The sequence below is a fragment of the Haematobia irritans genome, chromosome 5, assembly GCF_050003625.1.
Source record: "Haematobia irritans isolate KBUSLIRL chromosome 5, ASM5000362v1, whole genome shotgun sequence".
In the NCBI taxonomy this organism is placed as follows: domain Eukaryota; kingdom Metazoa; phylum Arthropoda; class Insecta; order Diptera; family Muscidae; genus Haematobia; species Haematobia irritans.
This window is the reverse complement of record NC_134401.1, coordinates 36,471,303-36,486,616: the sequence shown is the minus strand read 5'-3', so window position 1 is coordinate 36,486,616 and position 15,314 is coordinate 36,471,303. Positions and strand designations below refer to the sequence as shown.

General features: G+C 26.4%; 2 protein-coding genes across 3 annotated transcripts in view; one reads left to right on the top strand and one right to left on the bottom strand.

The window, feature by feature from the left end:
- Nucleotides 1-15,314, bottom strand: part of Lsm10 (U7 small nuclear RNA associated Lsm10) — a 41,560-nt gene that overhangs the window by 12,003 nt on the left and 14,243 nt on the right. The gene's annotated exons all lie outside the window — the stretch shown is intronic.
- LOC142238406 (putative fatty acyl-CoA reductase CG8303) overlaps nt 1-15,314 on the top strand; it is a 37,329-nt gene that overhangs the window by 13,718 nt on the left and 8,297 nt on the right. For both annotated transcript variants that reach the window (XM_075310046.1, XM_075310045.1), the window contains exon 3: nt 13,595-13,927. In XM_075310046.1, coding sequence (XP_075166161.1) covers nt 13,718-13,927 — 210 coding nt within the window. In that variant the 5' untranslated portion in view covers nt 13,595-13,717. The remainder of the gene's footprint in view (nt 1-13,594; nt 13,928-15,314) is intronic.

The window sequence follows — 15,314 nt, the reverse complement described above, 5'->3', positions numbered from 1 at the left end:
TGAAAAAATAAGAAAGTAAATTATTTTCATTAGTTCTACTTTTACATCAATTTCAATACAATTAAAATTTTGACAAAATTTTTTAAAGAAATGAAATGTTGACAAAATGTTCTATAGAAATAAAATGTTAATAAAATTTTCTATAGAAATAAAATTTTGACAAAATTTTCTATAGAAACAACATTTTTACAAAATTTTCTATAGAAATAAAATTTTGACAAAATTTTCTATAGAAATAAAATTTTAACAAATTTTTCCATAGAAATAAAATTTTGACAAAATTTTCCATAAAAATAAAATTTTGAGAAAATTTTATTTCTATGGAAATAAAATTTTGACAGAATTCTCTATAGAAATATAATTTTAACAAATTGGAGCCACCGTGGTGCAATGGTTAGCATGCCCGCCTTGCATACACAAGGTCGTGGGTTCGATTTCTGCTTCGACCGAACACCAAAAAGTTTTTCAGTGGTGGTTTATCCCACCTCAGTAATGCTGGTGACATTTCTAAGGGTTTCAAAGCTTCTCTAAGTGGTTTCACTGCAATTGGGAAACGCCGTTCGGACTCGGCTATAAAAAGGAGGTCCCTTATCATTGAGCTTAACATAGAATCGGGCAGCTCTCAGTGATAAGAGAGAAGTTTACCACTGTGGTGTCACAATGGACTGAATAGTCTAAGTGAGCCTGAAATCTCGGGTTGCCGCTATACCTACCTAAATTTTCTATAGAAATAAAATTTTGACAAAAATTTCTATAGAAATACAATTTTAACAAAATTTTCTATAGAAATAACATTTTGATAATATTTTCTATAGAAATAAAATGTTGACAAAATTTTCTATAGAAATAAAATTTTGACAAAATTTTCTATAAAAATAAAATTTTGACAATATTTTCTACAGAAATAAAATTTTGACAAAATTTTCTATAGAAATAAAATTTTGACAAAATTTTATATAGAAATAAAATTTTAATAAAATTTTCTATAGAAATAATATTTTAACAAAAATTTCCATAGAAATAAACGAGTGGCAAATTTAACATGATTTCCATTTAAGACCATCTTGTTAAAGTCTTTATATTTTTAAGCCAGCTCCGATTTGTTTACTACTGCTCCTAAAAATTTCACCTTGAACTTGTAAACAACAGCTGTTAGAAATCCGAATAGCACTCTTAATGAGCCTCCAACACAAAAAAACGAACTGCTTTAAGAGATACAATTGTTTTATTTTGGGAAAAAAATTCGTTGTCTCTTCCCCCCAAAGAGATGGAATATCAATGGTAAACAGTTTGTTATGGTTTCCATGACAATGATATAATTCCCAAACTTTTATGGGCACCACAAAGGTGACATTGATTTTTCTAGCAAAATTACTATACATTTTAAATTAAATGTTGGACATAACCATAATTGGTGTCTGTGGTTCACACACGCAAAAAAAAATTCTTTTCTCCTAAGCGAAACTTCATACAAAAAAATATCGTTTCCCATTTGCTTTTCGCTCTAAGGAATCTTGTTTGGAATAAAAGAATTAACCTTTAGTGAAAAGCGTTGATTCGATTACGGGATGTATCGTTAATAAAATATATTAAAAAAAAAACAATATAAACTGAAAATTTAATTAGGTAATTTCATATAATAAACAACTCTAAGGAAGCTTGTTTGGAAGAAAAGTATTAACCTTTAGTGATAAACGTTGATTCGTTTACAGGATGTATAGTTAATAAAATATATTTAAAAAAAAAACACAATATAAACTGAAAATTTAATTAGGTAATTTCATATAATAAACAACACTGCTTTCCCTTTTTCTGCAGACAAAAACCTACGAAAAACTAACATTTTCTTTTGAGTGTAGATCTGACACCTATTAATTTGTTAATTAATCATGAACTATTCCCAACTTTTTTTGGATAGTCATTCATCCACTTGGAATAAATAAAAAAGGTTCAATGACTGATTTTATTTTAATTTAATTTCTTGGAAGGTACAACAAAACAAAAACGTGCCTCCAATTAATACAACATTGAATATTTATTGCATGTCCATACATTATCGAGTATTAGAAATACATTTGATATAATTGTACATGGTATTGAAAATACAGTGCTAATAGTTTTTCGTATTGCCAAGCTACACTAAAATTGTATTAAACTAGAACATGTGTTAAATATTTAAATTTTAATATACGGAAATATTGTATATCTGATTTTTATTCAACAGTTTTGGTTTAAGTTTTTGATATCAGGACATTAATGAAAAATGTAAAAAATATATATTTTCCACCAATTTTAAAGCAAAAACCTAATGTTACTTAAGTACAAATAACATTTTTTTTAAATTTTTGACATGAAAAATAAAAAATACCTTAAAATTTATTCTATTTTTTGAATAATATCAGAACTGCATCTGAATTCTCGTCAAAACATAATAACCATTTACTGTGAATAAAATGAACATACACCCAAAGAAAAAATACTTTCATCAGGAACGAAATTTTAGACAAACGAAATTCTCCTTTCTTATAGAGTATTTTCTTGTAGAGCTGATAAACTCGAATTTATGATAAATGATTCAACGATAGTCTGTAAACTATTTTATTTGCTTATAAATAAATTTTTATAGCGTCAAAAGAACATCTTGGTTGTCTGAAATTTCGTTCCTCAGAAAAAAAACTCTTTTTTCAGTGAGTTCCTCACAAATTAACAATACCAATAAAGTTTTATTGATGTTTGAAGTAGAGGTGTGCACGTGACACGAAATTGCCGTGACTCACGCGTGAGTCGTGAGTCACGCTCATGGCAACGGCGTGAGTGTGCGTGAGCGTGATTAGCAAACCAAAATGTCGTGCGTGAGCGTGAGTCACGAAAATATTATCTTCGTGAGTGTGCGTGAGTAAAGATTTACGCTCACGAAAATAATCCCGCTCATCAACATAAAACGCTTAAGAGTTAAATTCATTTACAATTTTAGTGACACCTGGGATGTTAAGAGTGTAAAAACGTTCTCGATTTTAATAATGCTCATGTTTTCAAACACGTCGCTAAGGTAAATTGCTCAAAAAATTGTTCGTGAGTCACGACATTTTTCGTGAGTCACGATATTTTTCGTGAGTCACGGTATTTTTCGTGGCTCACGACATTTTCGTGCGTGAGTGTGCGTGAGTACAATTTTTCTTTTCGTGAGTGTGCGTGAGCGTGAGTCCTACCAACCAATATCGTGCGTGAGTGTGCGTGAGAAAGATTTTTCCGTCGTGAGTGTGCGTGAGCGTGAGTAAAATATTACTCACGTGCACACCTCTAGTTTGAAGTGTGATTTTGTTTAGACAGCTGATTCCAGATATGCAAGATTTTGCACTGGTTTTTATTAAATCTTGTTTACGTTGTCTTTAACAGCTTAAGTATCCAAAACTAAAGAACTGTAGGAAATTTAATTCAACTTAGCTTCAATTTAGATATTGTGGCTCTCGATATATTCACAAATCGATGTGCCAAAAATGGTCAATATCAGTCCATATTTTGTTATAAATAGATTTTTTGTATTTTTTTATACCCTCCACCATAGGATGGGGGGTATATTAACTTTGTCATTCCATTTGTAACACATCGAAATATTGCTCTAAGACCCCATAAAGTATATATATTCTGGGTCGTGGTGAAATTCTGAGTCGACCTAAGCACACTAACTTCTGAACTAAACAAGCTATCGACTTTAAACTTGGCACAAGTAGTTGTTATTGATGTAGTTCGGATGGTATTTCAAATGGGCCATATCGGTTCACTTTTACGTATAGCCCCCATATAAACCGATCCCCAGATTTGGATTGCGGAGCATCTAACGGAAGCATATTTCATCCGATCCGACTGAAATTTCGTACATGATGTTGATATATGGTCTCCAACAACCATGCCAGAATTGGTCCATATCGGCCCATAATTATATATAGCCCTTATATAAACCGATCCCCAGATTTGGCTTGCGGAGCCTCTAAGAGAAGCAAATTTCATCCGATCCGGCTGAAATTTGAAACATGGTGTTGGTATATAGTCTCTAACAACCATGCAAAAATTGGTCCACATCGGTTCATAATTATATATAGCCCCCATGTAAACCGAGCCACAAATTTGACCTCCGGAGTCCCTTTGAAGAGCAAAATTCATCCCATTCGATCCGGGTCCGTATCGATGGATATAGCCCCCAAATAAACCTATCCCCAATCACAGAAAAATGACGATTGCCACTCGAACCAAAAATAATCTACCAAAATTTTATTGCCATAAAAAATTTTGTCAAAATTTTATATTTCTATAGAAAATTTTGTCGAAATTTTATTTCTATACAAAATTTTGTCAAAATTTTATGTCTTTAGGAAATTTTGGTAAAAATATTATTTCTATACAAATTTTTTTTAAAAATGTATTTCTCTAGAAAATTTTGTCAAAATTTTATTTTATAGAAAATTTTGACAAAATTTTATTTCTATTGAAAATTTTGTCAAAATTTTATTTCTATAGAAAATTTTGTCAAAATTTTATTTCTATAGAAAATTTTGTCAACATTTTATTTCTATAGAAAATTTTGTCAAAATTTTATTTCTATAGAAAAATTTGTCAGAATTTTATTTCTGTAGAAAATTTTGTCAAAATGTAATTTCTATAGAAAATTTATGAAGCATTTCATAGTTGGAGAGGAATAGTTTGCAAAATCTTCCAAAACATTAAGAATTCTACCAATCTATAAAGCGACCCCCATATTTCAATTCTGATTCTATAATTACCGCACAAAAGTTCATATCGGTTCGTAATTGTTTCTTCTCTATATATACCGGCCAAGAACTGAATCTATAGGAATTTAATAGACCTTTCTTTTATTTACTATATATCCCGCATGGACTAACTTACAATTTAGACGATGATGTTAAGAAGTTTTAAGATACCTTGCCATCGACCGCAACCCAAGTAATTTAATTGTGGATGACCGTCTTTAGTAGAAGTTTCTACGCAATCCATGGTGGAGGGTACATAAGATTCGGCCTGGCCGAAATTACGGCCGTATATACTTGTTTTGTTTTTTTCTTTGAGAATCTAAAAGTCATATTATTCTGGAAAAAAAAAAACTCAAAATAGTTTCTATTTATTTTATTTTATTTCATCAAATTCCTATGGTCCACACCATATTTAAAGCTTTGAGTCTTTGACTTTTTCTTAACATGTTTTTTTTTTGTTTTAGGATTTTTTCTATTATCAAACATAAAGTTTAATAACAGGTTGTGCAAAAACTATACATATAATAATGACTCAGCTTTATCTAAATATATTATTTATTTATTCAAAAATCAAAGAAAAAATAACAAATTATCCACCTTTGTACGACTGCTTCAAACTTTCTCCCAGAGACCCAAAGTCTAGAATTGAGATTTAGAAAAATAGCCTAAAGCCATCATGAGTTCATTAAAGCTTAGATTAAAATGCCAAAAGAAACCATCACCATATAGTGATTGTACCGTAACAAAATGTTTGAAAAAAAAATAACATGAATTATGTCTATGCAAATTTTATTTTTGTATAAAAAAACAGAAGAGATACCGACTGCTTGCTAAAACATAGCATACTCGTAAAAGGGGATTTTTTGGTAAGGAAATTTTCTTGCTAAATTCGACCACGTGATGTCAAAGAAATATAAATAGCAACAAAAAATTCTGACATGAATTTTTATAACCTAAAAAAAGTATGAAATCACCATGAAAATATGCCTACCATTATGTTATCGAACCAAAAGGCATATTTACGTAAGACAATCAGAATTATCATATGCCAACAATAAGCTAAACTCAATAAAAAAAGAGGTTAATCTATTCAGAATAATCAGTTTATATGGAATTTAGAAATGCATATCCGTCCGTCTTTCCATTTGAAATATATAGTAGGTCAGCGATTTTACAGGCCGAAATCGATATAAAAAGGGCACAAAGCAATTTTTTGATTTCAATAACGAAGTTAATTGATCCAAATAATTATTAATTGAAATTCCCTCAATCATAGAAATGGCGATATCTATCATCAGCGATGGTAGAAATTGAAGCTGAACCTTCCAACCTAAATTTAATTTCCTGCTAACACACTCTATCACATTAATGTTGTTAGATGTTAGACGATCTTTTACCGCGATTATCAAATTTTATGCAAATATATTAACGGCTAAAAAGGTCTTTGGTAAAATATGACTCACTGCATTCACAAGCAAATATCATTCCCAAATTTATAGCCACCTATACTATTAATAAATTTGGAATATATATTTGCATTATTTAAAAAAAAAAGAAACCTACTATTTATAGTTTACATTCATAAATTAAATTAATTTTATGTGTGTTTAATTTGGAACATTGGATTGAATGTTTCTTCATTCTGTTTTTATTTCTTTGTTTTGTGTTGTATATCCCAAAAGAGGAGGAATTATATAACCTTGATATAAATTTGAAAAAATATAGCAATAACTTGTAAGTTTTCTTTCTGTTTACTATTTCTTGGTATTTTCTAAGAAAGAAGAATTTTGGGTGATAGCCCAATCGCATAGACGTTTAATCAAATTGATATTTCCTAATATAAAATATACAAAACAAAAGATTTAAGCAACAAACTTGAGTGTAGGAAATAAAATATAAAATTCAATAAGTCCAACGAAAACAAAACAAATAACAAATTCACAAATACCCAGCTGTCGTTGAATTAAATTATTTCATACATACTTATAAAATAAAAAATAAAATGCTAAGACACTAATCAAACATTTGAAGCATTGAAAATGCTAATATAAGCAGCACAAATAAATTCTAAAGACGTATATTCAGACAAATTAAAATGTCAAACCAAATTTTTGTGTAATAAATTGTTGGTGATTTTTATGATTTTTAAACTTAACAAGCAAAATTGAATTGTTTTTTTTATCCTTGTTTATTTATGCAAAATAAAGTACCCAGCTAAGACATTACTTTAAATGTCCATGCCAAAATGCTCTTCTAAACATGAACTTAATTTTCACTTGTAATTAAATTGAAATAAAAACTGTATTTTATTGGGTACGAGTATAAACCATAGTGAGGACAAATAAAATAATGTTAATTTCCCAAAAATATTTGAAAAGTGTACAATTTCATTTCTCGGATTAGGGTAATTTGCTATAAAATATTTGAGAAAGAAATCGAGAAAGTAAAGAAACCGGCTAACACAATGCCATTTAATCCAACTGATATTTTCTAATGTATGATATACAAAACAAAAGACTTAAGCAACAAACTTCAATATAGGAAACACAAAATAAAATAACCCAAAAAACATTGGAAGTTCTTTCTAAGTAATTACTTTTAATGACCATGTAAAAATGCTCTTCTATACATGGATTTAATTTTCACATAGAAATAAATTGAAATTAAAATTGAATTTTTTTATCAGGTATAAATCACAGTGAGAACAAATAAAATAATGTTAATTTCCCAAAAATATTTGAAAAGTGTACCATTTCATTTCTCGGCTTAGGTATAATTTGCTACAAAATATTTGAGTAAGAAATCGAAAGCGTAAAGAAACCGGCTAACACAATGCCATTTAATCCAATTGATATTTTCTAATATATGATAAACAAAACAAAAGACTTAAGCAACAAACTTCAATATGGGAAATGCAAAATAAAATACCCCACAAAAACATTGGGAGTTCTTTCTAAGTAATTACTTTTAATGTCCATGCAAAAATGCTCTTCTAGACATGGACTTAATTTTCACTTGTAATTAAATTGAAATAAAAACTGAATTTTATTGAGCACGAGTATAAACCATAGGGAGGACAAATAAAATAATGTTAATTTCCCAAAAAAATATATGAAGAGTGTACCATCTCATTGCTCGGATTAGGTATAATTTGCCATAAACTATTTGAGTAAGCAATCGAAAAAGTAAAGAAACCGGCTAACGCAATGTCATTTAATCCAATTGATATTTTCTAATGTATGATATACAAAACAAAAGACGTAAGTAACAAACTTCAATATAGGAAATGCAAAATACACAAAATACCCAGTAAAAAATTGGACGTTCTTTCTCAAGTAATTACTTTTAATGTCCATGCAAAACTGCTCTTCTAGACATGGATTTAATTTTCAAATGGAAATAAATTGAAATTAAAACTGAATTTTATCAGGTATAAATCACAGTGAAGACAAATAAAATAATGTAAATTTCCAAAAAAACATCGGCTTTGTATAATTTGCGATAAAATATTTGAGTAAGAAATTGAAAAAGTAAAGAAACCGTCTAACGCAATGTCATTTAATCCAATTGATATTTTCTAATATATGATATACAAAACAAAAGACTTAAGCAACAAACTGGAATATAGGAAATGCAAAATAAAATACCCCACAAAACCATTGAAAGTTCTTTCTAAGACATTACTTTTAATGTCCATGCAAAAAAGCTCTTCTAGACATGGATTTAATTTTCACATGGAAATACATTGAAATTAAAACTGAATTTTATCAGATATAAATCACAGTGAGGGCAAATAAAATAATGTTAATTTCCCAAGTGTACCATTTCATTTCTCGGCTTAGGTGTAATTTGCCATAAAATATTTGAGTAAGCAATCGAACAAGTAAAAAAAAAAACCGTCTAACGCAATGTCATTTAATCCAATTGATATTTTCTAATATATGATATACAAAACAAAAGACTTAAGCAACAAACTTCAATATAGGAAATGCAAAATACACAAAATACCAAGTAAAAAATTGGAGGTTCTTTCTCAAGTAATTACTTTTAATGTCCATGCAAAAATGATCTTCTAGACATGGATTTAATTTTCACCTGGAAATAAATTGAAATTAAAACTGAATTTTATCAGGTATCAATCACAGTGAGGACAAATAAAATAATGTAAATTTCCAAAAAAAAAAAATATTTGGAGAGTGTACCAATCCATTTCACGGCTTAGGTGTATTTTGCCATAAAATATTTGAGATAGAAATCGAAAAAGTAAAGAAAAAAGTAAAGAAAAAATTAATTCAAAAACTTGAAGTTTTTTTTTTTTTTTAATGAAATCCACAATTCTGAAATAGCATCACTTCAGAAGAATAAATGCGAAATCTATGCATCGGATACTTAAAAAGATGACTTCCGCTCTATGACAAGCCCATGCTAAATTCATTACCTGTGATGCGATTCCGGATCAAAAAATGATCATTATCTTGACTACATTGTGTTTTGCTAGTATTTCAAAATCAATAAATCAAACGAAAATTGCAAATAATAAATTCATGCACACACTAACTTAATTGAATGCATACTAATTTTATACTAAATGTTGCGGTACTAATCAAAACGATTTAGGGCAATTAATCAAACATTTAAAGCATTTAAAATGCAAACATGGGCAGCATAAATAAATTTGAAAAACGTACTATGTACTATGAGACAAATTAAAATTTCGAATCGAATTTTGATATATTAAATACTTTACTAAGGATGGAATATAAGACTTCGAGGACAAATATTATAATAATAGAGAAATTTTAAGAACACTAATCGCATTGATGATCCTGTAATAGGGTTAAAAATTCAATTTTTGACATTTGTATACATGACATTATGTTTTATAGAAGTATTTAGAAGGTCCTAATTAGGTTCTCATAACAATTTTTGACATTTTGTATGTATTTTATTAAAAATAACATAAATCTCATACGCTTTTAATAAAATTTATATTTCTTAATAAATGAAATAGAAAACAAAAGGATTAAGCAACAAACTTGAATACACAAAATAAAATTCCAAAATATTTGATAAATTAAACGAAAATAGCAAAGAATAAATTCATGCACACCAATCTGTTGTTCAATTGAATACATACTAATTTTAAATAAAACAAAAAGACAAGCATGTGAAAAAATTGCAGAAATATGCAAACCAACTATAATTGTCTATAAACTATTGATGAACATTGCGTGGTATATTAAGATAATATAGACTTCTACCACATAAAGATATTCACATTAAAATAGAATATATTGTACATATGACTATACTGATTTGTTAAAAATATTTAAATGACTCCTTTTTTAAAAAAAATGCGTAAATCAAGTTCACATATATATTTTGAATAATTTGTTTGTATGTTATGAGAACAACATAAAGCCCATTGAAAACTTCTAACCACGGTTACCACAATTGGTAGAATTCTACCAAAAAGGGTAGATTTTTTACTGTTTGTTAGAGTGGTAAATACTTGCCTTTTTGGTAGATTTTTCAAACAGAAATGATACGAACTATTACATTTGTCTTTATATTGGAATTTCCGCTAAATTTTTATGGGATATTAAAAGAGAATATTTGGGGCTACAAAGGCAGCTTTTTATTTCTGATATGCTTCGTAAGGATGCTCTGAAATATTTAATCAATATCTTCAAAGATCTTAATTGAAATTTTAGATTTTTTTACAACCATTTGATCAAGGTTTCCACTAGTGCCAAATTTTGCCAAAAATTTGCCAAATAAAACAATCCCATTTTTTATCAAATTGAAATTGAATTTATAAAATTTTATCAAAATTTTGTTCCTATTGAAAATTTTGTCAAAATTTTATTTCTATAGAAAATTTTGTCAAAATTTTGTTTATATTGAAAAATTTGTCAAAGTGTTATTTCTATAGAAAATTTTGTCAAAATTTCATTTCTGTAGAAAATTTCGTCAAAATTTTATTTCTTTAGAAAATTTTGTCAACATTTTATTTCCTTAGGAAGTTTGTACAAATTTTATTTCTTTATAAAATTCTGTCAAAATTTTATTTCTTTAAGAAACTTTGTCAAAATTTGTTTTCTATAACACTTTTTTGTCAAAATTTTATTTCTTCAGAAAATTTTGTCAAAATTTTATTTCTTTAGAAACTTTGTACAAATTTTATTTCTTTAAAAAACTTTGTCAACATTTTATTTCTATAAAAATTTTTGTCGAAATTTTATTTCTTTAGAAAATGTTGTCAAAATTTTATTTCTATAACAATTTGTATCAAAATTTTATTTATATAGAAAATTTTGTCAAAACTTTATGTCTTTAGAAACTTTGTAAAAATTTTATATCTTTAGAAAATTCCCTCAAAATTTTGTTTCTTAAGAAAACCTTTTCATAATTTTATTTCTTTAGAAAATTTTGTCAAAATTTTATTTCTTTAGATAATTTTGTCAAAATTTTATTTCTTTTGAAAATTTTGTCAAAATTTTATTTCCATAGAAATGACATTTTGTCAAAATTTTATTTCTATAGAACATTTTGTCAACATTTTATTTCTTTTGAAAATTTTTATTTCTTTTGAAAATTTTATTTCTTTTGAAAATTTTGCCAACATTTTATTTCTTTTGAAAATTTTGTCAAAATTTTTTTTCTTTAGCAAATTTTGTCAAAGTTTTACTTCTTTCTATAGAAAATTTGTCAATATTTTATTTCTATAGAAAATTTTGTCAAAATTTTATTTCTTTAGAAAATTTTGTCAAAATTTTATTTCTATAGAAAATTTTGTCGAAATTTTATTTCCATAGAAATGAAATTTTATTTCTATAGAACATTTTGTCATAATTTTATTTTTATAGAAAATTTTGTCGATATTTTATTTCTATAGAAAATTTGTCAAAATTTTATTTCTTTGAAAATTTTGTCAAAATTTTAGTTCCATTTCTTTATAAAATTCTGTCAAAATTTTATTTCTTTAAAAAACTTTGTCAGAATTTGTTATAGAAACAATTTTCGTCGAAATGTTATTTCTTTAGAAAATTTTGTCAAAATTTTATTTCTTCAGAAAATTTTGTCACAATTTTATTTCTTTAGAAACTTTGTACAAATTTTATTTCTTTAAAAAAACTATGTCAACATTTTATTTCTATAAAAATTTTTGTCGAAATTTTATTTCTTTAGAAAATGTGGTCAAAATTTTATTTCTATAATAATTTTTATCAAAATTTTATTTCTATAGAAAATTTTGTCCAAATATTATTTCTTTAGAAACTTTGTAAAAATTTTATATCTTTAGAAAACTCCCTTAAAATTTTATTTCTTAAGAAAACCTTTTCAAAATTTTATTTCTTTAGACAATTTTGTCAAAATTTTATTTCCTTAGAAAATTTTGTCAAAATTTTATTTCTTTTGAAAATTTTGTCAAAATTTTATTTCCATAGAAATGACATTTTGTCAAAATTTTATTTCTATAGAACATTTTGTCAACATTTTTTCATCTTTTGAAAATTTTATTTCTTTTGAAAATTTTTTCAACATTTTATTTCTTTTGAAAATTTTGTCAAAGTTTTACTTCTTTCTATAGAAAATTTGTCAACATTTGTCAAAACATCACGACATCTACCAAACAGTACAAAATTTTCTATAGAAATAAAATTTTGATAAAATTTTCTATAGAAATAAAATTGTGACAAAATTTTCTATAGAAATAAAATTTTCATAAATTTTCTATAGAAATAAAATTTTGATAACATTTCTATTGAAATAAATTTTGACAAAATTAGATTTTTTTGTTTGGTAGTTTTTTGGTAAAATTTTGGTAGATTATTTTTGGCTCGAGTGGCAACCGTGCTTCTAACCCTTTTAATAAAATTGATATTCCATAAGAAATACGAAACAAAAGACTGCTTAAGTCTTCAAACTTAGCACTTAGCAAACAATTTACACTAGCATCATAAACAAATCTCAAGCATCTATCAAACATTTTCATGTTTGTATTAATTTCCGTATAATAATAAAAAGGTTCACATATCTCAACTAATATTGTTAGCAAATTATCAGTAATTATTTATAACAGAAGGTTGACTAATTCAAACATATGATTTAATAAATAAATTCATTACCTATTGTGGTTGTTTTACCTCACAAACGCAAGTCATCTGTATTTGTTCAGTAATTTTCCGGTGCTAAAGTTCACAAACCGGAACAGGGGAATTTTCCTAGCTTTATTTTCAATTTCTTCAAGTATAGTAAAACTATTCTTAATTAAGTCACATAACATATATAGAGATTCTATAGTACAGAAATATTTTATATATATTATATATATATATATATATATATATATATATATATATATATATATATATATATATATATATATATATATATATATATATATATATATATATATATATATATATATATATATATATATATATATATATATATATATATATATATATATATATATATATATATATATATATATATATATATATATATATATATATATATATATATATATATATATATATATATATATATATATATATATATATATATATATATATATATATATATATATATATATATATATATATATATATATATATATATATATATATATATATATATATATATATATATATATATATATATATATATATATATATATATATATATATATATATATATATATATATATATATTGTTTTTTTTTTAAATTTGCCACATTTCAAAATTAAAATTATATAAAATATATTTTATTTTATTTTATTATAATTAATTATTTTTGGTTTTCTTTCCTATATTTTCAGTTTCCCTCACTTGGCTATAAAAATATTTCAAATTGGCTCCCCCACAAATATCAATTACAACATGGCTGTCATGACCGACCATGACAGGACTCATAAGCTGGATTTAAATCTCCCATCCAAGATATGACCAAAGATAGCAGCGATACCGGGACAATAGCAGAATTTTTTGCACACAAAAATATTTTCGTTACTGGAGGTACCGGTTTCTTAGGCACTGTTTTAATTGAGGCCCTATTAGATGTTACACCTGATATTGGTACAATTTATCTATTGGTGAGAGGTAAAAAGAATTGGGATCCAAATGAGCGTATCAAAAGATTACTGCAGAAACCGGTAAGTTAAATTTAAGGAATAAGCAAAAACTAAATTCAAGTCAAGTCAATTCAATTAAATTAGTAAAGACAAGATTTATTAATTAAAAATAATTAATTTAATTAAATTAACTCATTTTATTGAACAATAAATTACATATTAGTTTAGTATTTTTTTTTTTTAATCACAACAAAGAATTCGCTTCACTGTAGTAACTATTACAAATAAGGAGCCCATGCAATTTTATTGTAATTATTTATATTTCATTCATCGAAATAATACGATTTTAACAATTCAATTTGTGACGACAAATGTTTCACCGTTCAAATGAAATCAAGTTGTACTTTCATTCAATTCAATTCAATGCTCATAGAAAAGATAGGCCTACCAAACAGTCAAACATTATGTCACAATTTCCAGATGCCACAGCACTTTGTAATCACTAGACAATGGGGAACAAAACAAAAAACAACGCATTTTAATAATTTCAAATAAGCTACAGCAAAATATTTGTTATGGAAAATAAACTTGTATGGGCGACATAGACAGAGAGGGAGCAATTATATATGAACGGGAATTATAGTTAAGTCACAGCATCAACGTTGACCCCGTTTTAATTGTTGCCACTCTAGTCTAGGTGTATTTTATGAACACATTTTTTACGATATTTATCATTATGGGTATTTGTTTGTATTACGTATGTGAAAACCTAAAGCAAAATAGTCACGGTTAAATTTATAACGGCAAATTGTAGATTTGAAGAAAGTTGGCCAAACAAAAGACTTAAGACGCAAACACTATAGTATTTTCGTCATACGTTATACCTACACTGGATTTTCGGTGCCATTAACCATTTCCTATTTTGTCTCTATTTATAACAAATTAAAATTATGTACTCTTCGTCCACTAATGACTTTGGTAATTTATTAAATTTTAAGGTCACAACAAACGGCACATACATATGTCTTAAATATTGTTGATTTATTTTACAAACCTAAAATTTTGGGTGCGATTTGTAAATTAAATTTAATGTGAATAAAACCATCCATACACTGAAAAAAAGCATTCCCGGTTCCAAAGTTTTTGTCTTCACTTTAAAAATTTTGGTATTGATTCCGAGCCAAAGAAGCGGAGAATACAAGTAAGGATACTTTTAAGACACAATTCTCTTTTAAATTTGGGTTTTGTGTACTTGCTTCTAGGAAGCAAAATTTAATTTTTCGTTTTTCAGCTTTTTTCTTCATATGCTATCAAAGTTCATTAAAAAACGAGTTAACAACAACTTTATTTTCGAAATTAAGACTCGACTTCCAGTAGAAATTATGATATGTTTCAAGTAAAGAACGTCTTTAAAATAAAGTGTTGAAAAACATGTCCTATATTGGAATGATTTTTTGCTTTGTAGTCA